Raw genomic sequence first — 27924 nt, 5'->3', positions numbered from 1 at the left:
ATTATAGTTCCAGAGGTTTACAGTGGTCATACAGTTCCAGTCTATAATGGTAGGGGAGGGCATGACAACAGAGGACAAGAGTTGGAATTTGGCTGGTCACATTTCTAGCCACACGGAGAAAACAAAGAATGTGAACTGGACCTGTGGCAAGTCTGAAAGCCCTGAAAGACTTCTCCTACTGACACACTTCCTGCAAGCTATTCCACACCCTAAAGTTCAATCCCCTCCCTGCAGCCAGTACCAAGTGTTCAAATGCATGAGCCTATTGGGACATTTTTCATTTAAACCATCTTTGGTTACTTGTTCATCAGCAGATGCATATTTAAGTTTTGTTCACTTTTTAAGACTTATTCATGGTCAGGCATGTTGGCAAATATCTTTAGTCCCAGTGCTTGGGAGGCAGAGGCAGGCAGTTCTCAATGAGGCTGGCCTGGTCTACATAGGTGAGTTTCAGTAAGACCTTGTCTTGAGGGGGAAAAAATAAAAAATAAAACCCTGTTACTCATATGCCACTAGAAGTATTTGTGTGCAGATTTCTCCAGACAAATGGTGTGTGTTTTGAATTTATCTCCATTATTTTCTAATATTCATTTTCCATTTTGCCCAGGATTCCCCCACACACACACCTTTAATAACTACTACAAGGATTCTAGTTCTTTGTATAAAGTAGATGTTCACTCCCTTCTCAGAAAAGCCTTTGATCCCCATTGGCTACCCTCAGGTGGTTAGGTGAAGATGGCCATAACATTGTGAGCTTGGTGGTGTAGGTAGTGGCTGAATGACTAGAGGTAAAAGATTAAGGCTGGAGAAGTGTGGGAAAGCAAGAAGGGGCAATGAGAAAAGTACAGGACACTCACTCATTGGATTAAATTTCCCCTCCTCAAACATCGCACCCCTATAAGTGATTATATAATAATATATTCATTCCATTGGAGAGTTAGCCAAATTGCAGATTATAAAACTGTGAGAGAGATACTTGAGGTTATAATGTGAGCAGGAGACTAGCCACAGATTAACTGGGTTATACTTCCACATGAGAGTAATAGTTTCCCTTCAAGAAACATTGAGTGAGGAGAGACAAGTCCATCTATTCCTTAGTCGTTGCCTTCTTTTCCTGTAGTTCTATGAAATAGTCCTGACAAGAGTAACTGAAGGGCGGGAGGGTGTCTTTGCTTCATGTCACTACACATTCACCAGTAAGGAGCAGGGTTTCAGTTTCGGTCTTGACCCTTGCTCTGCTTCCTTACAGAATTTTTCCATTTTGTCTGCTCCTAGACTTCCTCACCTGTGCTCATTGCCTGTTTTTTAAGTAGCTATTGGGTATAAAGTAGCATCTCATTGAAGTTTGAAGTTGCACTTGCTTACTGGCATTTGATGTTGGACATCCATGTGGTTTGGGGCCACATATATATCTCCCATTTTTTTAAATGACAAAATCTTATTATCATCACAAAGAAAATCCAAAGGAATTGATTTTTTTATTTGTTTGTTTCACTTTTGGATTTTCGAGACAGGGTTTCTCCATTTAATTTTGGTGCCTGTCCTGGATCTCGCTCTGCAGACCAGGCTGGCCTCAAACTCATAGAAATCCGCCTGGCTCTGCCTCCTGAGTGCTGGGATTAAAGGCGTGCGCCACCATCGCCCAGCTTAGGAATTGATTTTTTTATACTTCTCTATTTTTTTCTGGGAATTTTACATTATATCATAAAAAACATTTAAAATAGAGAAGTTATATGGTATTCCTATTTATCTAAGATTATTTTATCTTTATTATTATTTTTAATTAAGATTACTTTAGAAGTTGTTTTTAACAGTGTTTTAAGAAGTTTTTAATAATGTATTGAATTGAAATAGAACTGCAGTACTTCCTTTCCTCCAGCCCTCCCCAGCTGTCCTCCTTAAGCTTCTTTCACACCCCTACTCTCAAGTTGATAGCCTCATTTTCTTTGATTACATTTGTTATGGACATATGCTTCTGCATACATATGCACAAATAAATATAAATACAACTTGCTCAGTGATTTGTGCGCATATAGTTCTAAGGCTGAACACTCTGGGTGGACAACCAATAAGGTGGCCCTAGAAGACACTGTCTCACAGTAGACTTTCTGATGTTATGGCTCTTACATTTTTTCCATATCTTCTTCCATGATATTTACTGAGCTATAAGTGCAAGATTTTGATAATTTTTAAAATTAAGTTTTGTGTGTGTGTGAATTTTATTTTATTTATTTTAGAGCTACAGAGACTTCTGAAGTAGAAAGTCTGCGACCGCCCCGGTTCTTTAATGAAGATGGAGTTATCCGACCTTACAGACTAAGGGATGGTACAGGAAATCAAATGTTACAGGTAAGTGAAGAAACGTCCTATAAACTAAAATCAATATCACAACTTGGGGTGTTTTAAAATAGTTACACAATACCTTAAAAATAGATTAGGACTTTATTTGTCTTATTTAGCTTTATTTATACTTCTATTTACTTAGATTTTAAAGTACAATTATTTACTATAAGATTTTTCTTTCTTTTTTACAGGCCTCAAAAAGTTTGATATGAAAACTGTTAATTCATGACTTTGCAAGTGAAAGCCAACATTAGATTTTAGCCTTAAACTTTTACAAACTCTGCAGCTGTTTCAGTATTTTGAATATAAAGAAAAGATTTTGTGTTGGTAACTTAGGCTAGGAATGTAAGTCAGTCTAATCTTTCCATAGACTATTCTTGGTTTTGCTTTGGGTATTCTAGATCTGCTGAAAACCAATATGCCTTGTATGCCTTTAGCCTTGATAGTACATAATTAGCTTGTTAGGTTTTTCTCTTTGGGGTACTTCTTCCATCTTTCATACCACTACTAGTTTTTATATTAAATATAATCTTCATTTCTGTTTTATTCATGAAAAAAGGGAAAACAAAATCCAGGAACACTGCCACTGTAGATCATCGTGGTTCTTAAGCATTTTTGAGAATGTCATGTTAGTATGTGTAGAGCCTCGTGGGATTTGATGCACAGTTCACAGCAAGCAGTATCTTTTAGTAAGGAGGTACAGTTGGGGGACAATAGTCTCAGACAATAGTCTGAGGCTGGAATGGTTTGTCAGTTCAGACTACTTGGTTACTTGATAACTCAAGTTTTAAAACTTAGATTGTAGTAAAAGTAACAACTCATATCCCAGGCTATCCCATTGTAAAATTGTTTTGGTATGGAATACTAAAGTAAGCCATTTATTTGAAAATAAAGAATTAGCATTTTTATAGTTTTGAAAATATTCATGATAATAATAAACTGTTGAAACATGGAGCTTCTCAAATTTAAAATAACCAGGATAGAAATTTTAAAATTTTACTATTTTACTACTGCATGTAGAGTATATATTATTGCATTAAGTGTACTTTACGTCATTGCTGGATTTTCTGTTCAGTGTGTTAAAAGTAACTGTAGCATTGCAATACAGTATTTAGTAAAGTAACTTTTTAAATTTTTTTTATTATTCATTTTATTAGTAAAGTAACTTTTTACCCTGGTTTTTAAATCTTATTAAAGTGCCAAAATATGTGCAGATTACGATAGAATTGGCAGTTTCTTGGGACATGTTCTGCAATCTCTACACTGAGATTGTATTATTCTTCGGAGACAGAAAAATTGTAGGTGTCACCTCTGGCTAATCCATTTGAAGCATTTCCACCCTATAAGCCGCCTGCCCTTTTTAAAGAATTAACATACTAACTTTTTACTTACTGAAAGTTGAATGGTTTTCAAATCATAATTAAAAAATAAGAATATTTCTCAAGAACTATTTTAATACAATTGCTACAAAATAGGGATTTGTAGTAAGGAGAATTTAGGAATAGACTATCCTCATTATTCGGGAACAGATTATACCAAAAGTTTCTCATGATTGATAATTGGATTTCAGTGGCAAGGAAGTTTATTCCACAACTTAATTAATTGTTTTATTTGGAATTTAAAACCATGAATTTCTACTCATCATATGTAAAAATGCATATTATTTTTAGTAGCCCAGTCTTTGCTAAAGGTTCTGTTTCAGAAAATAAAATCTCATGATCTTTATCAGCTTTTCAGCAAGTGTGTTAAGCACATTATTAACTTGAATACTTACAGGAATTTATAAGATATCTTGGTATATTTATAGTTAGCATTGTTTGTTTATAGATGTAAAAAGTTGCTGTTCTGGTAGTAATAGTTCTTTTCATAAATAAAACTGCTATATTTTTAGCACATTTGTTAAATATAATGTATTAAAATACAGAATAAAAGTGGTAGAGTTCTTCTGTAGCAGGTAAGAACCCCTAAGTTTGATCCTGAGCGATGCATAAGCCAGCATTGTGCATGCCTGTAATCCAGTAGTTGGGAAGTGGAGGCTGGAGGATCAGAATTTCAAGGTCATCTTAAACTACATAGCAAGTTTGAGATCAGCCTGGAATAACGAGACCCTGTCTGAAAAAAACAGAAATGTAATCTGCCTAGATTTCACCTAAATGATTTAATGACAATGCTTTATAAAATGCTTGTTACTTTCTGCTTTCTAATATTTCTACTTTTTTTCCTCTTTTGCTAAAAAAACATTATCTGTGTTGGCTAAATGACATATGCATATACATAATAGATAAATATAATATATATTCATTTTATATTCTGTTTAAAAAGCAGAATATTATTTCAGTACTTCCTAGTAGTCAATTAGGTGATGTGTAAAGAAGAATAATCTTCCTAGAATACCTTATTGATACATGGAACCAAGTCTAACAAGAGTGTGTATGTGGAAGTTACTTTGAGGCCTGTTAAGTTATACGGTACTATATCCACAGTTACAGAATGAATCACAGATGAAAACTCTGCTTTAAAATTAATATAACACCTAAACATTTCATAATTTTACATGGTTTCCCCAAAGTTTTCCATACTTAACTAACCTTTATGCTTCTTTTTTCTTTACCATGCTGACAGAAAATTCAGGTCTACAGGGAATGGATTATGACTCACAGTAACAGTAGTGATGAGGAGGAAGAGACTTAGTCAGAGTCCAATTGTTAAAGTTCATATGCTCCTTATCTTTTCACTGGAATGTTTATGTGACAGCTGTTATCACACCCATGTGTCCATTTTTAGGAACCTTAAACACTGTTTGCTTATAAAATGCTTTTTTGAACATCATGATGGAGCAAAGTAATTTATTTACCCACGGGAAAATGTATTTGTCAGTCCAAGTGTAGAGTTTTTCATATATTATAAATTTGCTTTTATATATCCTAGCTTTGTATCCCACAGTTTGTTGTTGAGATCTGAAGTTAGACTTCCATGAGGTTTTAATGTTCATGAGCTCTACTCTAAATCATCTGCTTATTTGTTAGCAAAACACCTTTTTTTTAAATAAAAATGTTATGTGAATTTTGGGGGCTGTAATATATTACCATTGTTAAGAGAAAAAAGAATGGGCGGGAGGAAGGACAGGAATACCGTTCAATGTTTTATATGTATTTAGCACTTAAAGGTATTTTTGTCAAATTTCTTTTCATAATAAACATACATAACTTGAAGCTGTGTGAATTTGTTCTATTCCAGAATCATATAAGTTCATCTCATATAAAACTTCATGATTTGTCATTGAAGATTAGTTATGAGTATAATCTAAAATCTTTAATAATTATTTTTATTATTACTTTTTTCTTTGTACACTTCTGAAACAGTGAGCAAAGTTTATTGAACAATCATATCTGTTATCTAACTTACATATCCACATGTCATATTCCTATTAAAATTATGAATTCAGGTCAATAGAATTTGTATAATAAATTACAAATTTAGACATACTTTTCTGAATGTTATGAAGAAAGGGTATCTTCATCTCTTGAGTTTTACAAGCAAATCTATTTTATGTTTGGGTACTGAATTTTTTTTTTATTTCAAACAAATATAATTCTCTTATCCTACTTGGCTAATATATTAGATGTGCTAATGACAACAAAGACCAAATGCCCTTAAAAGGTGAATTATTAGTAGTCATTGTAATGCATAATCACTTATGACTGCTACGTCTTTTTATCAGTAAAGGAATAACAAATATTTAGTATAACTTACACTAAACACTTTGCTTACATTGAATTTACATTAGGCTGTAGAAGATAATTTGCTTATTTTTGAGGATTTTTTTTTTAACTCATGATTTGATTTCTGCATTTAATTTTTGCACTTTTCAAGTTTTCATTCCTATAAACCATTATCTCCTATGCTCTTTGAAAATGGCCACCCTAAAACAGCAGAAAAGTACAGCTAGCCAGTAATCAGCTCTTTGGAAATTTGTCTTCCCAGCATTCAGTCACATTAAAACAAAAGCAAGGGTGTATATAGCTAAACCTAAAAAAAGAAAAAGAAAAAAAGAAAATGTCAGAGAATTTGTTGTTTTTATTACAATAATACTCTTGAAAATGTATAGATTAAAATAGTGACTATATAATAACAGCTACTACATTACACTGAATTTGCCTTACACCTACTGTTTTCTAACCCTTGGCCAACATCACAAAGCTACTACCTCTTCAGCTAAAAGCTGGAAGAACACAGTCATCAAACTTTGTGTGCATAAGGAAGGAAAGGTGGAGAAATGTCTTGATTTCTGGTGTGGCAGAGCATAAGGCCTTTCTCAAAGAGAAAGTGCCAAACTCTTGTTTTACAAGACAATTTACTGAGTTTTCCTGTGGTCAGTCTGTGATGTTTATTTCTGTGGTTCCAATTTCATGGAGATGCTCTTGACATACTAAGAATTTATCTAGAAAAATGTTCGGGTTATTTTTGCAGTAGCTTGCCATTTTAATTAAAAGAAAATTAGATGTAAACTTACATTTATTTAAAATCTCTTCAGCAGTAAGATTAAGAACAACACAGTCATCTGTAAGCTTTATTGATATGTCTTAGGGCTCCTTGTTATTTGGTTTAGCCCTTAGGAGTATGATATGTTCTTAGCAGTATAATGCTCCTTTCTGGTTTTCTGCCACCGTGAAATATTTTCAAGCATCTTTAGTCATGAGTACTAATTGGTTTTCCAGTTTTGCTTTTTAAAAAGCCCTGCTTTTATCAGAGAAAAATTTAATGCTGAAAATTGCTCTGTTGTTTTGTACTGTTGTCATCTTGGTTGGAAGTGTAGAACTGGAGACAAGTACTTTATTGTTCTGCACCTACCCAAAGGATAGAAAGAGTTCACATTTGAAAGTCTTATGAGGTAAATAGTTCCTTTCTTTATTTATGACTGTATAACTAGCAAGTTTTTAAATGGTGTCTGTCCAATAGGAAAGTCAATGAAAAAGCAATATTTAGAACTTATTTTATAAGTTATACTGTACATTTTTATATAGTTTAACTTTATATTCTAAATTTCTGTATGATATTTGCTTGTGTGAATAAAATAGGAATAATCTCTCTTCCCTGAATAATTACTATTGGGAATTCTTTATTCTCAGTTGTTTCTTTCTGGTACTTGAATAACATACTGAAAACTGGCAAAATGAAAAAAAAATCTTCTGTAACACAAATCCTAATTGGTCTTAATAAGAACCCAGAGCCAGATATCAGGGTAAAGGCTGAAAGATTAAAGAGACAGGAACAAGCCACAGCCACTTCTCACCTCACCAGTTCCTCAGCTGAAAAGGTCTGAGCTCCTTTCTCCTCCCATCTTATATTCCTCCCTCTGCCCAGCCATATCATTTCTGCCTACAGTATACATAATAACCACGTATATGATTAAGTTTCTAAGAGCCTTTAAATGAAATCAATTAGCACTCACATTGTAATTAGATGAATAGAAATGCAGAATAACATTAACTTCAATAGTCATTTGAAGCAGGAAGCCAAAATACATCTCAATTTAGTCAGACTAAATTTTAGCCTTGGGGCCTGCCAAGATGGCTTAGTGAGTAAAGGCACTTGCGGCCAAACCTGATGACCTGAGTTTGATACCTCTGACCTTCACACATGTACCCTGGCCTACACAGAAACACGTAAGTAGGCGTGCGCACGCGCGCGCGCGCACGCACGCGCACACACACACACACACACACACACACACACACACACACAAATAAATAAACTTTAGCTTTTTTGAAATCATTAAAAATATTTTTTCAGGAGAGGGGGGCGGAGAGGACAAGGGAATCCGTGGCTGATAGGTAAAACTGAATGGTATTGTAAAATAAAATAAAAGGAAAAAAAAATAAAGAGTTAGAAAAGGCAAAAAAAAATTTTTTTTCATTGATGAGTGTTGGTTTTAAGGTCATGTATTAAAATGTACAAATTGGAACATTGTAGGTATCTTGACTGTGGCATTTCATACTTAGTATGAAAACATTGTATTTATGTCTCAAGGTCTTGTACACTGAAGAATATTGCTGTTTCTGTTGCTGTTCTGTCTAGTTTAAATCCTATGGTAAAATTCCACATTAAACTTTTAGTTATACTAGTAGAAAGAGGGTCAGAACCAGCTACCCTGTTACTATGTTTCTGCTGCATCTTCAAGCCTCAGTTTTTTGTTACAGATTTCCTTGCCAGTGAATTTATCATAGCCTCCAAGTATTAAAGGTCCAAAAGGTTTAAACAAAATGTTATCAAGAGCAGACATTAATCTAGATAAGTAATGATGATCATGTAAAAAGAATGCCTGTTTTCATTATTCTCACCTGCTCCTTTGGAATAAGTGATGATCAATTAAAAACATGTACACTTAATTTAATCTAAGTTCAGTGAATGAATGAGTAAAAAGCATTATAGGAAATCTTGAATCAAAAGATAATAAAGTACATGATTCAGAATAGGTCTGAATTAGAACATATTAGAATAATTTATGATTTTCATGAATTTATGGTTTTATTTCAATGTGGTAAAGCACTTTGATATCCATAATTTCCTCTCAGTATGGTAAAGTCAGTGTAGAGAATATTTAGCAATTATTCTCTACAGTGTACCTTCCAATATCAGTTTTACGGCAAATGTGTAATAATTCTGTTACTGGATTTTAATGTAGTCCTCATTATATATACTTATTCTAAACAGTGAAGTAACATCAAAAAATCACTCTAAATTGAGCTATATCATTCTTGAGGATCTTACATAGTGTTCAGAATTTAAAACCAGACAAAATAGTAGATACTATGTTTTTTAAAAATCAGATTAGAGATTAAACCAAGTACATATAATGTGTCTCCACTTAGAATATAAGTTGTCATTTATCAGTAACCTGTTATTTATGTCTACAAAGATGTTCTTACTGTATTCAATAAAACTTGACAGTTCTATGAATGTACAGTCTTAAAGACTCTACCCAGGTAATCCCAACTCTTGGAAGGCCAGTCTGGCTATAGAATGAGATCCTGCCTCAAAAAAACCGGGCTGGTTGGTAGGTAGGTAGGTAGATTCAATTAATAATAGGTTTTTCTGTATAACTGAGCCTCTAAAGCCCAAAGTCCTGCTCATGAATGAGTGATTTCACCAACATTGATTCTGATATAAAATTGTGTTTTATAACTGGTAAGAAAACTTTCAAAATTTATATTTTCACCGTTGTCAGTATTTGTTCACTAGAAAAAAGTGGGGGTGGGAAGACAGCTCAGTGGGTAAAGACGCTGGCTGCACGAGCCTGGCACCCTGAGGACAGGTCCCCAGAACCCACGGAAAAGCTAGAGACAGTAGTACAAGCCTAGCTTGGCTCACACGGTGGAGTAGAGATCTGTGTTGAAGAAGGCAGAAGGACTCGAGAGCAATACTTGGAAGGTGTTTTCTGATCTCCGTACACACCATGGCCCATGGCCCTCCCCAAACCGTATGTGAGCACATCTCTCACACACAACTTTTAAAGTAAGAATTGACAGAAAGAGATTATTGTTTGTATTCTTACCATTTATGGGTGATTTCCTTTTTAACATTGATTCAGATACATGAATTCCTAGCTAATGTTTGTATTATAAATTTTTATAAGCAGGGTTATTAACTTCATAGAGAGTAATTCCCACATATGAGATGCCTAGACGTAAGTCTTAGGGACACAAATGGCAAGATGACATTTCTGTTTTTCTTTTTCACTGAGTATATTTTCACCTTTTGACATTTCTTGTTCTAAAAAATTTCTTCCCCTTAAAAATAAAATCTCCTGGACTGTGTGTGTGAGTCCATGGGCTCCACCAAACCATCATACTTCCGTGATATGCAAACATTGAGATCTGAGTTGTCCTTTCTTTACCATTTCAAGTGTTTTTTATTTGATCGATATTGTCTTTGAATTCATTACAGAGTTATGATATTCGCTATTGTGCAATTTGTGGGAGGGAGACTGCTTTTGCTTGTTGTATGTCTTTTCTTTCAGAAATTACAGGTGTTTAATTAGCTTCAAACACTGCCTTAATAGCCATGGAGGATAACTGCCTTCAGCGTCGTGGTCTTTCCTTTTACTTCAGGAAGAGAAGTGCAGTTTTTCTTGAAGAAAGGGCTTAAAAATAGCAGTCAGACCACAGAATAGTACTGGACACTCTTCTGGCTTCATCTAAAGTTTTGAGTAAGTGGACAAGAAGTAGGAGACATGGCTTATTTAATTCCACTCTTCATCTTGTAACTTTCCCCTCCAGAAAGATATTTCTAATGGAAGGAGAAAACTGAAATATCCACATTTTTTTTTTATATATAAGCAAATTCAAATTTGTAGTGACTTGGAGAAAGCACAGCTTGTAGGAAGGGCACTGTCTAGCTTGGATGCAATTCTGATTACTACTCTAGCAGACACTTTTGTCACACCAAGTGATGGTGAAAAGTAATTTCTGAACAAGGCCTTGAAGTTAATTGTGTGTTCTTCTGAAGTGGTGGCTCTCCTTATGGATTGTTCCACTTTTTTATTCATTTTAATTGAAAATTTATTCATTTAAATTACCTTTTTAAATTCAGAAAATAAGACTATTTTACTTCTAAGTATTTTTTAAAACTTGTTACCACTACAATTGTTACACTTGTAAATGTAATAAGAACAGGTAAATAGTATTCTAATAGAAATCCAGAATATATTAACATTTTTTAAACCCTTGAATGTTATGCCTAGATAGACTCCATTTGAATTTTACCCTCTTTCTTACCAAGGAGATGGATAGGTTTTATATATACAGATACTATAGAAAGTACTAGTTTAAAAAATCTTCAGGCCTAATTAAGCTAAATGCTAAATTTTGAGTCCAGGCTTACAGTTCCTGATGCCTCTGTTTCCTTGCCTTTTATCCTCTATTTTCTGTGAACAGACAGGTTCTCGCACAGGGGAGGCTACCACATCGCTTATCAAAGCACTAGTATTAGGAAAGATATTTTTGTTTGCTAAATGAAGTAATTTTTATATGGGCCTCTTTTATTTGTCTAAAAATTTTTCATATGTGAAAAATACCATTTTTTGTTTCTTAGTTCAATCTTTAACAATCAAATGGTACTGATATCTTAGTCACATGATAATTCTAATGGATTATATAACAACCTTCTCCCTACAGGACCCTTTGGGAAGTACTGTGGAGAAATATACACTTAGATATGTCTGAGGCAGTTACTGTTATTAGAGATCTAGTGTAGTTGGAGCACAAAGATGAAAGGTTGGATATTTCTTGTGAAATTAACTTTTCTGGAGTAAATTGCTAAGCTACTCTGAAATTTAAAATTTCCCAAACAAAAAAAGATGTCACGTGTGTATAATTGGATTTTTCTCAGCCTGATTTGGGGCTATGATTTATGTTGAACAAACCACAGTTTTACTACTATGTATTCATTTGTCTTTGTTGAACCCTGTTGTTTGTATTAGTTTTGTTTTGTTTTTTTTGGAAGAAATTTGGGTTATAGTGCTTAACACAGTAGTCAAAGTTTTGCTCATCCCTCATAATCTTAATTATTCAAGTGATAGGGATTAAGTACATGCTGTGGTAAAGGCCAGCTCTCTAACATAATGATCTTCACACTCTTCCCCTGCTCACTAAAATGCAAGGCTCTACAGAAGTAAAGGAACTGAGACACAAAGTACTCATCTCAAGAGACAATGCACCCAGATACTTCATGAACTTTGAAGCTAAAGACCTCTTTGAATTTGTAGGATATCTAAACTATATCTCAGCGAATTGACAAAATGAGATTCCACAGTGTCTGCTGTAATATTCTGTAAAATACAAGTAGTCATTCCTCAATAGCCACAGGAGATTGATTCTAGGACCTCCAGGCATACCTAAACCTCTGGATCATATGCAGTGACAGTATTTGCACAGAACATAAGTATATTCTCCTGTATATTTTATATATTACTTATAATTCTAAATTCCATATAAGTGCAATGTAAATAGTTACCATATTCCTCAAGAATACTGATAAAGAATGTGTATTACAGATATAGTTACAGTTTTTAAAAAGTACTTAGGATCCCAAGTATGATTGGGTGCTGAAACCACAAATACAGAGAGCCAACTGTAGTGCTGTGTTCACTGATTTTGATATTAAAAACTATTACTTGAGATATAGCAAGACTTCGTAGGTCAGGGCTTGAATTTTTGAGCCAAATAAACCTTTAGTTTTAAGCTTTCCTTTTACTAACTTTAATCTTTTGATGCCTGTCTCACCTCTGCTCCAAAAATAGATATAGTTTGTAGTGTCACTTGACTTGGTATTGTTAGGAGTAAAACAAGTAAGATAGTGGATGTGATTATTATTAGTATGCCTAATAAGAACTCTATTGTATTTTTATTATTCCAGATGAATACCAATTTATGCTAGCTCTTGGCCACCATTAATAAACTATGTATTCCTCATTTGTCTCCTCTTTGCCAGGATAAAAGCATCATTAAATCTCATCCTTTTTCTTTCCTTTCAAGGTTAGTAGAATAGTTATAATACCATGATAATTTCTACATACTAATTGTTTAAAATAGAAACAATAAACCCATTTGGACTGTTTCTAATTATACAATATTGCAAATGAAATGCTATTGTTATTTCAAGTATATTTAGGAGGAATAAATAAATACTGATGAGTAGATGTCCTGCTTGAAATACTTTAGTCACTCTGCACTTCATTATTTTTCATGCACACACACTGCTTCTAGAATGTGTTAGGTGGGCTGACGATACTCGACTGGGAGCAGTGCGTTTAGCTATTTCATGAGCATAATTCTTTGCTTTCTCCAGGCTGTTTTTTTGGCTGTGCTAGTTGGTAACAGTTCTCACCTCCTGAGATTTAACTTCTTCACTTGATTTTATATAAAGGGTTATACTCAGCTTTCATACCTAAGCTGTTACCATACTTGTACCTATGCTTTGACTGACAGCAGGATAGCTTACAACATATGAGGAGACAAAGGTGTAAGGGACTAAAAACTTCCCCTTCAAACCTAATGACAAAGCATTAAGATTGGACACTTTAACTGCCTTGCCTTTCTGTTCATTGTGTAAGGAAGCACTGAAGTTTGAGGTCCTTGTTCTTACCATGGTTCCTTACAAACCTTGATTGATACCTTCTTTTTTTAGTCATTGATTGAAGTTTCAGTTAAAGTGACTTAGTAAAACTTTTTTAAATCCCCAAAATGCTTACAATTCTTAATTGTAATATTTACTCCAACTTTCTGTAAAAGTAAGATTCTTTTAAGCACAACATCCAGTTAGCTATCTCTCCCTGTTCCTTCCTCTCCCTCACTCTCCTCTCTTTCCTGGGACAGTCTTGCTATGTAGTAGAGGCTGACCTGGACCTTGTGAGGAAACTCAGGCTGGCCTATGTCATCCTGTTAAGTCCTGGTACCACAGATGTGTGCCACCTGGTTCATTTTCATTCCACATGTTGCTGTCTTTATTAGTTAGTTATTTAGTTTTTTTTGAGACAGGGTTGCTCTGTGTAGTTCTTGCTGTCCTGGAACTCACTATGTAGACCAGGCTGGTCTCAAACTCAAGAGATCTGCTTGCCTATACTTCCCATGCTCCCAGGTGTTGGTATTAAAGGCATGTGCCACCTTTCCTAGCTCACATATTACTGTATTTAAAAAACAAAATACAAACCTCATGACTATGAAACACTGTTCTAGGAGAGTCATGTATTTTGATCATATTCTAATTTGGTTTAGTAGATTTCAATTACATTTAGTAAAGTACGATAAGATCTTGTCTTTTTCCAAATTCAGATAGGAACTTTTTAACAATAACCATGTGAAATGCTGCCTGAAGATTCTGACATGCATAGTGAATGCTGTTTTACAAGTAATTCAGACTATTAATGAGTAAGGCAAAATTGTTTTTCATTTATCACTACACTACAAAAAATAAAGGTCACATGTCCTAAAGGTACTGGTTGATAAGTCCTTGATACTTCAGCCAAATACTTGGTATCTAAAGCTTCCATATGTTGATGCCTAACCTTTATTGTACTCATTCTTTTATTTTACATGGTATCTGAAGTTATTGTAGTGGAAACTTTTAAAACTAGCATCTGTTTAGAATACAAGGATGTAGGATTTTGACCTGTTGTTTTAAAATATTCAGCTACTTAACAACCTGCCTCAGTAACTGGCATCCGCCAGGTTTGTCAAAGACGTTTTTAAGGTTGCATAGGAAAGTGTGACTGACATGTAAGAGGTGCCATAGTACAGTGAAAGTGTGCATAAAAGATGCAGATAGCTATGTTCTGAGCCATGTTTGCAATTAATTCCAAGCTAGTCAACTGCAACCTTACTGCACAACTGTGGAGGGTGAAACACCCAATCCTCAGTTTCTTCATGTATAAAGATTGTGTTGGATGAACAATAACATTTGTGTCGAAGTCTGTGGCATTTTTGATGTTTAGAAAACCATAAATTTTCATATAAAATGTATTTACAAAGTCAAATAATGAGCCAGGAAATTGTGACCAAAAGTACATTTCTACACTGTAACATGGCTGGTAACCTATCAAATTCTCTCCTATGCTTCTGCAACTTTAGTTTCAAAGTTTTAAACTCTGCCTATAATGTTCTTACTCAGTTTCATATGCTGGTAATGGAGACACCTGCAGAGCTATGCTGCACGGTGACTTTGTTTATTCAAATATATCAACTGTAATAACAGGAACACAGTTAGCTATGTTTCAAAACATGCTGTGACCAGAATGTTCATTTGTTTTTCCAATGTTGCATATAAAGATGAATTACAGAGAACACTGCACCAATTACATTTGTAAAAGATTTGTAGCTTGCTTATACCAGATGCTGTTGTGACTATTGAAATTGGTTTAATTTGACCAGGCACAGCTTAGAATTGTTTGGTCTTAAGTGAAAAACAATGGAAGGTTCAACTGCAGTACCCTGTTTTGATACTGGCATAGAAGCTAGATCCTGAGAGTTGAACATTGGCTTTTATGTGGTTTGAAGGTTATAATTTATTAATGGGCTGTATAGACTTTCGACTTTTATAGTAGTGGTGTAAGGGAATTGGTATTTGTATTCTTGGTTTCAGAATTTGGCCAATTAAAACAGAGAACACTTTAATAAGCTTATTTATTTGAAATAAAAACAAATGAAAGTGTGTACAGTTAAAAAGATGAGCCACTTCTGCTGTCATCAGTTCTCTCCAAGCCCAGAGAAAGAGGAGATGGAAGGAATAAGTACAAGGAGGAAAATAGGTGCATAGACTCCACAGAAATGAGTGATAACATCCAAGCATAATGCAGGGATTTTCATTTTCAAACATTTTCATCAATAAAATAACTTCTGATCTTGGGGGTGCACACCTGCATTTGCACACTGAGGCAGGAGAATTGGGAGTCTGAAGTCAGCCTGCATTACAAATTAAAACTTTATCTCAGATCTTTGTAGCTTTATCTTATAGGTTATGCATATTATAAAACAAGAATAGATTATCTTTTCTTTATCACTGTGAAAATGATTTTTCCCTTCCATTTTGAAATGAGTTACCAAGTTTTTCAGATACGCTGCTATCTGAAAATACCTTCTGCCCCTCCTCTGTAAAATTTGACGCTGCTTTCTCTTAGCTTACATTTGTTTATCTATTTCACCTAAGTCTTCAAACTTATTTACATGTAGTTTATAAATTATCTAATAATCCTGAATAAGTTTTTCTCAGTCTGTGGCTATGTCCCATTTTCACTTGGTGTTTAACTGTTCTACATACTGCAATAGAGAATAAAGATGTTTTCCGTAATATTTTATAATCTCAAAGTTAAAAATGTGCATGTCAGTGCCTTCCATGAAAGTAATCTGTGTGCCTCACCCTGCTGCCTGATGTTTTGTTTCCTTCCTTTGCCAGTAAAGGAATAAAGGTGAAGACTCTCCCCTTACCTTTTATACCAAGATGCTTAGAACATTTTTTCTAAACTAAATGATTTTTTTTAATGTAGCTTCATGGGACACAATTTAGACTATTTAAGATCTCTTGGGATTTCTTCATGGCTCCTACCAGCCTAAGTTCCTTTCTGGGGGAAGTGGGAGGGGTGTTTTGAGACTGGGTTCCTCTTTGTGACAGCTCTGGCTGTCCTGAATCTGGCTTTGTAAACCACCAGGCTAGTCTCAAACTCACAGAGATCCACCTGCCTCTGCAACCCATGTGCTGGGAGTAAAGGCATGAGACACCATACCCAGTGCCTAAATTCTTAATAAACATCTAAAAAGTATTCTTAATCACAAATTTTACATCACTTACCTTTAAAACACAGTCTGCTTTTATTTTAAATATCCAAGGTACTTGCATCCTAAAAAAAAATGGTGTTAAAACAAATAATAACTATATGTATGGTTACATTTGTATTTTCTAGAGCAAAGGATTTTAACAAACATTATAGTGTTTTACAGTCCTGAAAGTGAACTTACACATTGTTAGTAGGCTTGGGGTTTGTCCAGAAACTTTGTTTCTTATTTTTTTTAACCAGATCTGAGACTGGCAAAGAAAACCATTTTTAAAAACAGATAGGCACCTGTCTCTTCTCTATTAATTTCTACATTTAAATGTATGTACTTAAATGTTTTTGTACAAATGTGATTGGATTCAAGGATAAAATGTCTATGATGGCTTAATACCTATTAGATTGAGTTTGAACCTGTAAGCTAACATCTTCTAAAAGCCTAATACTTAAAAACTGCTGTTTCTGTATTTGTATAACATCAAGTAAAGCAGTGTGATAAACACATCTACAAAGGAAATAACAATTGTATGCATATTTGATTCAATTTTGGTGTATTTCCTGTGTTAAGTATGTTAATGATTTGCCTCCACTAAGAAATTTTTTTGAGAATCATAAAATAAAATGAAATATGTCGGTTTTATTATTCTTTTTTATAGGTCATGGAAAATGGAAGATTTGCAAAATACAAGTATTTTACCCATGTCATGATCAATAAAACAGATATGTTCATGATAACAAGACGGTAACTTCTTTTCCTTTTCTAATATAATTGATAAGGGTGACAGGTTCTCATGTTCATAGTTCCCATATAGCCACACTGATTGCTCTAAAGTCTGATCATATGTTTAAGTTCAGCTTTGTGTATGCTTGTAGATAAACACAATCAGAAATGAACAGATTAGAAGTTAGTTCAGTATTTATTTCAACTATTTCACTGGGTACAAAAATTGTATAGGGCCGGGCGTTGGTGGCGCACGCCTTTAATCCCAGCACTCGGGAGGCAGAGCCAGGCAGATCTCTGTGAGTTCGAGGCCAGCCTGGGCTACCAAGTGAGCTCCAGGAAAGGCGCAAAGCTACACAGAGAAACCCTGTCTCGAAAAAACCAAAAAAAAAAAAAAAAAAATTGTATAGAACTGACCTCTCAGGTAGACTTTACCCTCCCAATACCACTCGAGTTGTTCGGGAAGTCAGCAGTCCTCTTAATGGCATTTCTTCAAAAGAATACATAGATTTACTGTCCTTAACTGGGTATACCAGTGTGAATAGAACATTGTGTGAAGATACTCCCAGCTATGACATCTTCAGAAAAACCTGTAGACTGGAGAACCACTGGGTCTTTTTCAGCATTTCCAACAGTCTCAGACTGGTGTACATGATGGAGAGGAAGACTGAAGCAAGAGCCTGACTAGCTTATTTCTTAAGCATGGGCTGTTTCTTAAATCACTCTCCGAAAGTGTGTGCTATCAACTTAAAATTGGTGTCCCAACTACAAAGAGCAACTGTGGGAGAATGTCCTTGGAAGGAAAGATTAAGTAGAATCATAGATGAAATGCATTTTTCTCATTTCTTCCCCCATGAAGCCTAAGATGATGTATTTTTAAAATTTCTGATTTTTGACAATGACAGAACTTGATTTTCCTGGAAAACCTCAAGAATTTTCAGTATTTGATTTTTTTCAGTGTGATTAGAAAAGCCTCTTTCTGGCGGAGGGTGCAAAGTGTATATTATTCTAACCTGTTACATCATTCTTGAATATTTTCTGGTAGTTGGTTCTGTAAATGCTTACCACTCCTTAGAAAAAGCCTTATTTATATGACTTCAACTCAGCTTTTCTAGTATACGTCATGCTATACATTTCTCACTAAGCGTTGATTCAGCTACATCCTACAATTTTTTTATTTATATTCTTACCCTATGCCAATTATTTTTACCATTTGAGATTCTTTAGCTCATGGTTTGTTTTAGAAATGCCTTTATTTCTAATCATTGGAGAGTATTGTTATTTTTCACGTTTATGTTAACTAGTTTTTAATTTTAGTACATTATGGTTTGAAAACATACTTTTATAATTTCCATTGTTTTAAATTTATTGGATTTTTCATTTTGTTTTGCTTGTGGTACTGGAAATCAAACCCAGGGCCTCACACTTTAAGGAGACAGTTTACCGTTAAGTCATACCTCTAGCCCTAAATTCATTACGGTTTTTTGTGGGGCTATAGAAATGGCTCAGCTGTTAAGAATACTTGATGCCCTTGCAGAAAAACAAGGTTTAGTTCCCAGCATCTACATGAAGTGGTGTACAGTCACCTGAATTCTAGTTCCAGAGGATCCAGTGGCCTCTTCAAGCCTCTCTGGGTACCTGCACACATGTACACATACATACACTCAGGCCCACACACATCCACATTAAATTTTTTGAAAAATAAGTTTTTAAGCCGGGCGGTGGTGGCGCATGCCTTTAATCCCAGCACTCGGGAGGCAGAGACAGGTGGATCTTTGTGAGTTCGAGGCCAGCCTGCTCTACAGAGTGCGATCCAGGAAAGGCGCAAAGCTACACAGAGAAACCCTGTCTCGAAAAACCAAAAGAAAAGAAAAGAAAGAAAAATAAGATTTTAATATGAATTAGTTTATGAATTTTCCATGTGTGCTTGCAAAAAAATAAAATAAATCTTCCATTGACCTAAGTTCCTCAATTCTAAAGTGAATTCTTTCTTCCCCCTCCCCTAGTGGTGTGTTGTTTGTAACAAAGGGAACATTTGGACAGCTTACGTGTGAATGGCAGTATAGTTTTGATGAATTTACCAAAGAGCCATTCATTGTCCATGGGAGAAGATTGCGCATTGAAGCAAAGGTATGTAGAATAGACTGTGTTTTTGATATTTATATTTTCTAAAATAGTGCATTGAAGTTGTTGTAGCTAGAGTTTTCCTGCCTTGCCCACCGTCAGGACAAATCTTTATCACCCGCCAGTCCCACAGCCACTCAGACCTGACCAAGTAAACACAGAGACTTATATTGCTTACAAACTGTATGGCTGTGGCAGGCTTCTTGCTAACTGTTCTTATATCTTAAATTAATCCATTTCCATAAATCTATACCTTGCCACATGGCTCATGGCTTATCGGCGTCTTCACATGCTTCTTGTCATGGCGGTGGCTGGCAGTGTCTCCTTCCACCTTCCTGTTTTTTCTTTTCTCCTCTCTGTTAGTCCCACCTATACTTCCTGCTTAGCCACTGGCCAATCATTTATTGACCAATCAGAGCAATTTGACATACAGACCATCCCACAGCAAGTTGTCTGTTTGATCTGTCTCTTATGAATGCTGCTTTGTCTCAGGATAGCTTTTCTGAGACTATGTAATTGTAATATCTATAAGGGGGAAAAGGCATTTCTTTATTGTCTTTCTACAACTGTGTTTTCTTTTTAATGAACTTATGAATTCTGTGTATAGGAACGGGTGAAATCTGTATTCCATGCCAAAGAATTTGGAAAAATAATTAACTTCAAGACTCCAGAGGATGCTAGGGTAAATATAATCTTTTATTTAAGCCTCATAGAAGCATCTCACTTTGAAGCCATATTTTGCAGGAAATAAATTTTGTGTAGGGCTTTTGTTTTTAATACTTTTCAACACTCTGGCTTTTCAAATCAAATTGCTCTTTTTTATTTATTTATTTGTTTATTTTTCTTTTTTATGCTTATTTATTTATTTTAAATTTTATTTATTCTATTTTACAATACCATTCAGTTCTACATATCAGCCACGGGTTCCCCTATTCTCCCCCTCCCACCCCCTCCCCTTACCCCAGCCCTCCCCCCATTCCCACCTCCTCCAGGGCAAATCCTCCCCCGAGGACTGCGATCAACCTGATAGACTCAGTCCAGGCAGGTCCAGTCCCTTCCTCCCAGACTGAGCCAAGTGTCCCTGCATAAGCTCCAGGTTTCAAACAGCCAACTCATGCAATGAGCATAGGACTCGGTCCCACTGTCTAGTTGCCTCCCAAACTGATCAAGCAATCAACTGTCTCACCTATTCAGAGGACCTGATCCAGCTGGGGGCCCCTCAGCCTTTGGTTCATAGTTCATGTGTTTCCATTCATTTGGCTATTTTTTTTTCAATAATTGAGTAAAACTGAAATTTATTATAAGCCACAGTCGTCCTAGGGACCTCCATGCTATATATATATAGCCTCCATGGTTCTATGGGTTGTGGTCTGATTGGTCTTTATTTTATATCTAGAATCCACTTATGAGTGAGTACATACCATGACTGTCTTTCTGGGTTTGGGTTACCTCACTCAGGACGATTTTTTCTAGTTCCATCCATTTGCCTGCAAATTTCATGCTTTCATTGTTTTTCTCTGCTGAGTAGTACTCCATTGTGTATATGTACAACATTTTTTTCATCCATTCTTCCGTTGACGGGCATTTAGGTTGTTTCCAGGTTCTGGCTATTACAAATAGTGCTCCTATGAACATAGCTGAGCATGTATCTTTATGGTATGAATCAGCATTCCTTGGGTATATGCCCAAGAGTGGGATGGCTGGGTCTTGAGGTAGTTCGATTCCTAATTTTCTGAGAAACCGCCATACTGATTTCCACAGTGGTTATACAAGTTTACATTCCCACCAACAGTGGAGGAGTGTTCCCTTTGCTCCACATCCTCTCCAACATTGACTGTCATTGGTGTTTTTGATAGTAGCCATTCTGACAGGTGTAAGGTGTTCTTTTTTATTTTTTGAGACAAGATCTCACTATATAGTCCAGGATATCCTAGAACCCACCTTTTTCCTGCCTCTGCCTCTTAAGAGCTGAAATTACAGGTTTCAGCATGTTCCCCTTCTTAAATGCTATTACACTTCATTTTTTAACTGTCAGCAAACACCAAAATTAATTCTGTTCTAGTGTTAATCTGTCCACTCCAGCAGAGAAAGTGTAACTGTGTTCTAACTTCTTTACTACACAGTTACAGTGGTGTAACAAAACAGATAAAGAGACCAAACCTGTAGTCAGAAACTGTAGGTTTCATGATTTCCCCTCTTGCTTGTTAGTAGAACTTGGAGGAAAGTCAGTTAACCTTAGTGTCTTTTAAATGAGAGTGGTCTAAACTGAAAAGTACTGTACATGGTTGAGGGATCATGACAATTACAAGAAAATGAAGCCTATTGTCACATTAATCATAGCTAAGACACTGTTCTTGATGCAGCATTGTACTGTTTGGGGTAACTCATTTTAAGAGCACTGGACCTTTCACTTTATCCCTGTGCCTCCTGCCTTCTTTCTACATTCTCCATCAAATGTGGTTATCTACCAATTCACTTGTCACATCTAGATACTAACTGCTCTCCTCCTATGTAACTTGGACCAGTAAGTGTATGCTATACAATTTAGCACAAGCTATGCAATTTCTATAAAGGTATTGTGATTAAAGACACCATTGACATACTAATCATAGAAAGGTAGGTGAATTACCAAGAAACAGGAAGAAAACACTGAAGTGTTAATATATTTGTGACCTGGAACAAGGAGACAGAATATGCTAACTGGGCTTTTCTTTGAAGGTAGATTTTATTACTGCTTCAATTTCATTTTTTTTTTTAAACTAAGCTATGTTTGTGTGTGTTTCAGTCTTGGTAAGGTGCATGCATCTAGAGTTTATTGCCAATATTTTGGCACATAGCTATTCATAATAATCTCTAATGATCTTTGTTTCTGTGGTGTCATTTTGTAATGTCATTTCTGGTTCTGATTCTTCTTTTTATTCCAGCCAAGAGCTTTGTCTATTACTTTAAGACTTCATTGATTTATTTCTCTCTCTGTCATTTATTTGTTTTGGTTCTTACTCTTTTCCTCTAATTTGGAGTTTGGTTTGTTGTTTTTCTAATTCCTTAAAGCACAGTGAATGGTTTATCTCTGTGTCCATGTTTCTTTGGATCAAATTCTAGTCTTTTTTTTTTGCAACATTTGGTCTAAAGTTGATTATTAAGTATGGATACTCCTGGTTTGTTCTGCATTCCATTTGCATGGAATATCTTATTCAGTCCCTTCCCTTTTAATTCATATATGTCCTTAGAAATGAATGCATTTCTTATAAATCACATATTAGATTTGGTTTTGGGGTTGTATGGGTTCTTAATCTAGTCAAACACACTTTCTTTTATTTGGAATATTTAATCCATTTATATTGCACATAATTATTCATAGGTGAGGTCTTAATACAGCCCATGTGGAACTTGAGTTTAACTCTGTCATGGCCTTACTTGCCCTGGTCCCCAGCAGGCGATACCTTGTTCTGTGCTTTGCTGCCTGAAATTGGGGGAAAGATGGTAATTGTAATCAGCCACCTAGCATAGTCCATTGGTTCAGTGACCAGGAGTTGTTGGGGTTTCACTGTGGCATGGCATGGCTGAGTTTCAAGTCTAAGACCTGTGCTTAATCAACTGTCATGACCCTGGAGTTTGGGGGGCACATTTTTCCATGCTGAATTGCTTGAAGTTGGGTTACAGTGTGGTATGGGCAACTCTTACCTTCCTTCTTAGATGTCTTTTTTTGTTCTCCATACTTAATAAGCAGGCATTGTGGTCTCACCTAATTTCCTTAGCTCTTTCTTATGAAGGCAGTTTGATACATGAGTAGCTGTTCAACTTGGTGTATTTGTGAGGAGACAGTCACCAAAGGATCTTATTTAGCTACCTTCTAAATCTTTTAGAAATGAGACACAACTATATCACAACCTTTCACTGATCATGCAGATCCCACAGTCATGGATACTGTTGATAGAAAGGTTTGTATTAATTTCATTTTAATAATTTCTAGTCCTTTCAACATAATTTTTTTATCATGAGAGGATCGAAACTGCACAAAGATGTTTCTATGCTATTACCAACTACAAAATTGTAATTGTTCCTACTCAACTGAATTCCTAGATGCAAAACTGGTGCAAGGGGGAAAGAGCTTTGCAAAACGGATTGTTCAGACAATGCTAGTTGTCTGATCACCAAATTATCCTTTTCCTGGCAGAATAATTTATTGTACTTTGCTTATTCTCAAGATGTTCCTTTAATTCCCAAGATGAACTTCTAATTCCAAGGACCTTAGAGAAATAGTGTTCCTCTGAACTCTCGACTATGTCAGTATTCTCTTCTATAGTATGTAGGTTAGCTATTGGCTATCAGTTTATGCCCAAACTTAATGTTGGCTCTAGATTTCCATTCATTATATTTTTTTCATCACAGGTCCATTGAGATGAATAAATGTTCTTTATTTCTCCCCAACAGTGGATCCTTACAAAGCTGGAAGAAGCAAGAGAACCGTCTCCGAGCCTCTGAAGAGGGACGCCGCTGCCTGGAGGCACCACACTTCATTATTACAGTTCCGTGCTGTTCCCTCCAACCCTGTGGAGAATAGGAGTCATTTTAGGGACCCTCTGCTCTTAGATGCTTTCAAACAAACAAACAAAACAGAGCCAACTGGGCAAACAGCTATGTGATTAAAATACTAGAAGGTCCATTCAGTTTCCTAATCTGAATCATGCATCTGGTTATGATTCCTAATATTTTATAAAAGGAAGTGTTTACTCCAGGATAGTCTCAGTAGTGTAGAGAGATTGCTCACAGTCTTCATGTCAAACAAAATGTAGTTTCCCACTTAACGTTGTAAACTTCTCTTATGCTTACTTTGTCTCCCTGAGGGGTGGAAAATGATCAGATTAAGCACTGCCTCAGTAATGACATGAAAACTTTGGTAATTTCTTCAGAATCATGAAGTTCTTTTTACAAATAAATATTTTGGTATTTTCCTTACTTTTTTAAAAAAATTATTTGGTTTATACTAAAATGCATAGTATAACTGTGAAAAACAATCTTTTGAGATTGGACATAATATCCCTTGGATCACAGACTTAGAGGCTTTAAAAACTGAGTGTCATACCCAAAAAGGTAAAGTCCCTCCACATCTTTAAAGCCTTGGAAATACTTCCTCAGGGGAACTCCATGGATTTACCTACTTTGTGTTGTTAATAGACGGTTGTTTTCAAAGGAAGAAATTAAAGCCTTAATAATGCTTACCTTCTGTTTACTGGTAACAGGAATTTAAAAATACAAAAAACAAAAACTCTTTCCAACATCTAAGCTCTAATAAGTTATGTTCTAGAATAAACAGCTTCTCTCATGAGTTAAAGTGCAAACCCTAAAATCTAACCAGTAACCATTCCTGTTGCTTTGGATTAAGAATTTCAGGTTTGCCTACTTTGTAGTTATTCAGGTGAGAAACACTTACTTAAAAATGCAGGCTCGTCACTACAAAAATTCTCAACTCCATCATAGTAAAAAATAAGGTTACAGGTTTTTTTCCCTTTGGATTTTGTCCAAGATCTTTGCTCTTTGCTCTTTACTATCAGTGGACTATTTAAAGTGAAAAAGAATGAATGTCCAATTGTGAACTATTAAACAGAATGTCTTCATCGGTTATTGAATACCACACAGTGTTCAATCTAGATTGTCATGTTAACAACTTGTTATAAACTGGTGTTGAAATCCAAGCGTCTGTTTGGTCACTGGGTGTTTAACCTGCAGGCTTGTTGAGCCTCTTGTTTGCTGTGAAAGCTGGAATGAACAGCATGTCAGACTGTGGCTGCAGTTGTTGCTGCCCAAATCCTGCTCATGTTACCATCTGATTTCGGATTGTTATTGGTGGAATCTCCCAGAATGCTTTCTCTGCTAAACATAAATTGAATCAAAAGATGACACATCTTTAATGGTTGTAGTTGTGTATCCCCAAGATGACCTTTATTCAAGGTAAAGTACAAGTTTTCTCTGTTGCTGAGCCCCTCCACGTTTGCAGATTAAACCTGTGAAGAGAGGTAGTTAGAAGGTTGGTATCAGGGCTGGAGACATGGCACTGTGGTTAAGAGCACTAGCTGCCCTTCCAGAGGACCTGGGTTCAATTCCCAGCACCCACATGGCAGTTCATACCTGTCTGTAACTAAGTTACAGGGAATCTCAGTTCCAGGGAATCTGACACCCTCACACCAATGCACATAAAATTAAATAAATTCTTTTTTTAAAAAATAGAAGGTTGGTATCCTCTCCTTATCTAGAATGTTGCTTTCCTAGCATCCCAGTCACTGCCAACAGTTAAATACCTCGTTAGTTACTTCTTTCATGAGTTCAGAAAAATTAGATTCATAACTCCCCAAGTGTACTATGATAAAGTACAAAAGTAATAGCTAGTATAGCAATTTTGTATCTTCTGGCAGCCAGCAGGATGTGTTTTATTACTAGTGCACATACATAGCTAATGTACCTGTCCTCCTTCTTCCTGTATCAATAAAAACTGAGAAATAGCTCTTGTTCTTTATGAATCAGGTACCTATCACCTCCTCTCATTACTCTTGCTGTGCAGTAGAAAGACACAGGTTGTTCTAGGATAATGTATCTAAACAACAATGAAAACTAGGAACATTAATTACCATTAACATAGATGAGACATTAGCATAACATTTTATAATTTACAGTTACATGTTTGATTCTGTAGTCTTTTTCAGAATCCAGAATCTTTTAAGAAGAATCATCCAGGAACCATAGTGTTAAGATTTCTCCAGTAGCTTTGCTTTCACATTGTTTGGGGGAGCATCCTTCCCTGGCATCTGGTGTCTTGGGGTTTTCTATGATCTCTATCATAATCCTATCCCCTTTTTTTTTCTGATATGTAGTAGCAGTAGTATCCCAGTATCAATTCCTACAAAGTTTTACAAAACAAGAAAATACTCAACACTGAGTTTCCTGTTCTTTGGTATCACCATGTTGGCTCATTCTTTAGCCTATGCCAATTGTTCCCTTGTATACACCTCTGCATTAAAAAGATCAAATCAAAAGGTATGTGCCATATGTACTTAGAAGTGTCTGAAACTATCAGATCTGCCTGTGCTCCAGGTCTTTGCTTTTTATCTCGGATGCAACTGAAATCCTCAGTGGCAGTGTTTTTAAATTATAGGTCTTAACCAGTGGATCATGAAATCAGCTTAAGACCTAAAGACAGCCATATTTTAAAAATGGAATAGTAAAGAAATATAGGACCAAGAGAACACATAAGAGCAAATGTTCACCCGGTGGTGGTGGTGCACACCTTTAATCCCAGCACTCAGGAGGCAGAGGCAGAGGCAGGTGGATCTCTGTGATTTCAAGGCCAGCCAGGTCTACAAAGCGAGATTCAGGACAGCCAGGACTATTAACACACAGAAACCTTGTCCTGGAAGAAAAAAAAAAAAGAACAAATGTTCTTTCTGTTTATGACTTAAAATGTTAGCACTTTGTAGTGTTAGATTTTAAAAAACGAATAAAAGGTCTAAAAGACTAGAGCTATCCGTAAGTGCTGGAACTGTGGCCATGATCAGGGTTCTTCCTGGAAGCAGGGTGGTTTGGTTGTATGTTTCTTAGGTAAAGAGCAGACTCAGAGCACAGTGATCATCTTTAGGATGAGAAGTCAGGAGAGCTTGTTCTAATGTATGAAATGTTTTCCTTCCCTTTCCTCATAGAATATCGATGGAACCAGAAAAGGGATAGAAAATTAACTCAGGCAGATAACATCCAAAAAGACCACAGGCTGTGGTAGAGCCCCCTCACTGCAGGGCATCTTACTCTCATCTGCCTTCTGTCTGGTTCCTGCAGGTGGCAAAGATCCTGAAAAACAGGTAGCTGACAATGTAAGGGGCATTACTGTAGAGCCAGAACACTCACCTGCTGAGGGTACCATACAAATAAATATCAGTACATTTTAACTAAAAATACTGCATTTTCTCATTTCCATAGACCCAAGTAGAAAAGGGAAGACTTACATTTCTTATATCAGATTCAATGGATCCAAACTCATCAGTCTGATTTCCGTTGGTGCTGCATAGAATCACCAGTCCTCACTCTAGAAAAGAACCCTTTGTCCTTTGCCTGATCCTTTGGGTATATTTTTAAAGTTTATACTTCATTGTTAATGCTAACCTACTTGTGTTTTTTATGATCTGTTGTGTGTAGTGTGAAGGGGTTAGCATTATACCCAATAGCATGACTTTCCCCACTGACTAGAAGGTGGTGCCTTGCTAACTGAGAAGGGGCTGTGTCTTACTCAGAAGCTCTGCTAATGTTGCTTTAATTAAAACCTTTTCTACTTTATTGCTTCTTTTATAAAATAATCTTGTATCATTTCAAAGTATTTTTACTTTAACATTATGGGTTCTTGATTTTTCTTTTTAAGCTTTATAGCATTTTT

General features: G+C 35.7%; 1 protein-coding gene across 4 annotated transcripts in view; it reads left to right on the top strand.

Moving 5' to 3' along the window:
* Positions 1–25204, top strand: part of Vps13a (vacuolar protein sorting 13 homolog A) — a 221886-nt gene extending 196682 nt beyond the window's left edge. For 2 of the 4 annotated variants that reach the window (XM_028874876.2, XM_028874875.2), the window contains exons 68-72: positions 2238–2349; positions 17320–17405; positions 19391–19514; positions 20116–20190; positions 23943–25204. In XM_028874876.2, the coding sequence (XP_028730709.1) occupies positions 2238–2349; positions 17320–17405; positions 19391–19514; positions 20116–20190; positions 23943–23993 (448 nt within the window). In that variant the 3' untranslated portion in view covers positions 23994–25204. Of the gene's footprint in view, positions 1–2237; positions 2350–2534; positions 5556–17319; positions 17406–19390; positions 19515–20115; positions 20191–23942 lie in introns of those variants that run through there. The other 2 variants (XM_028874877.2, XM_028874878.2) reach the window with 2 other exon arrangements.
* Positions 25205–27924: the final 2720 nt, after the last annotated feature.

This window comes from Peromyscus leucopus, chromosome 1 (genome assembly GCF_004664715.2).
Source record: "Peromyscus leucopus breed LL Stock chromosome 1, UCI_PerLeu_2.1, whole genome shotgun sequence".
Classification (NCBI taxonomy): Eukaryota; Metazoa; Chordata; class Mammalia; order Rodentia; family Cricetidae; genus Peromyscus; species Peromyscus leucopus.
Note: the sequence above shows the minus strand (reverse complement) of the source record. Positions and strands in the feature narration are given on the sequence as shown.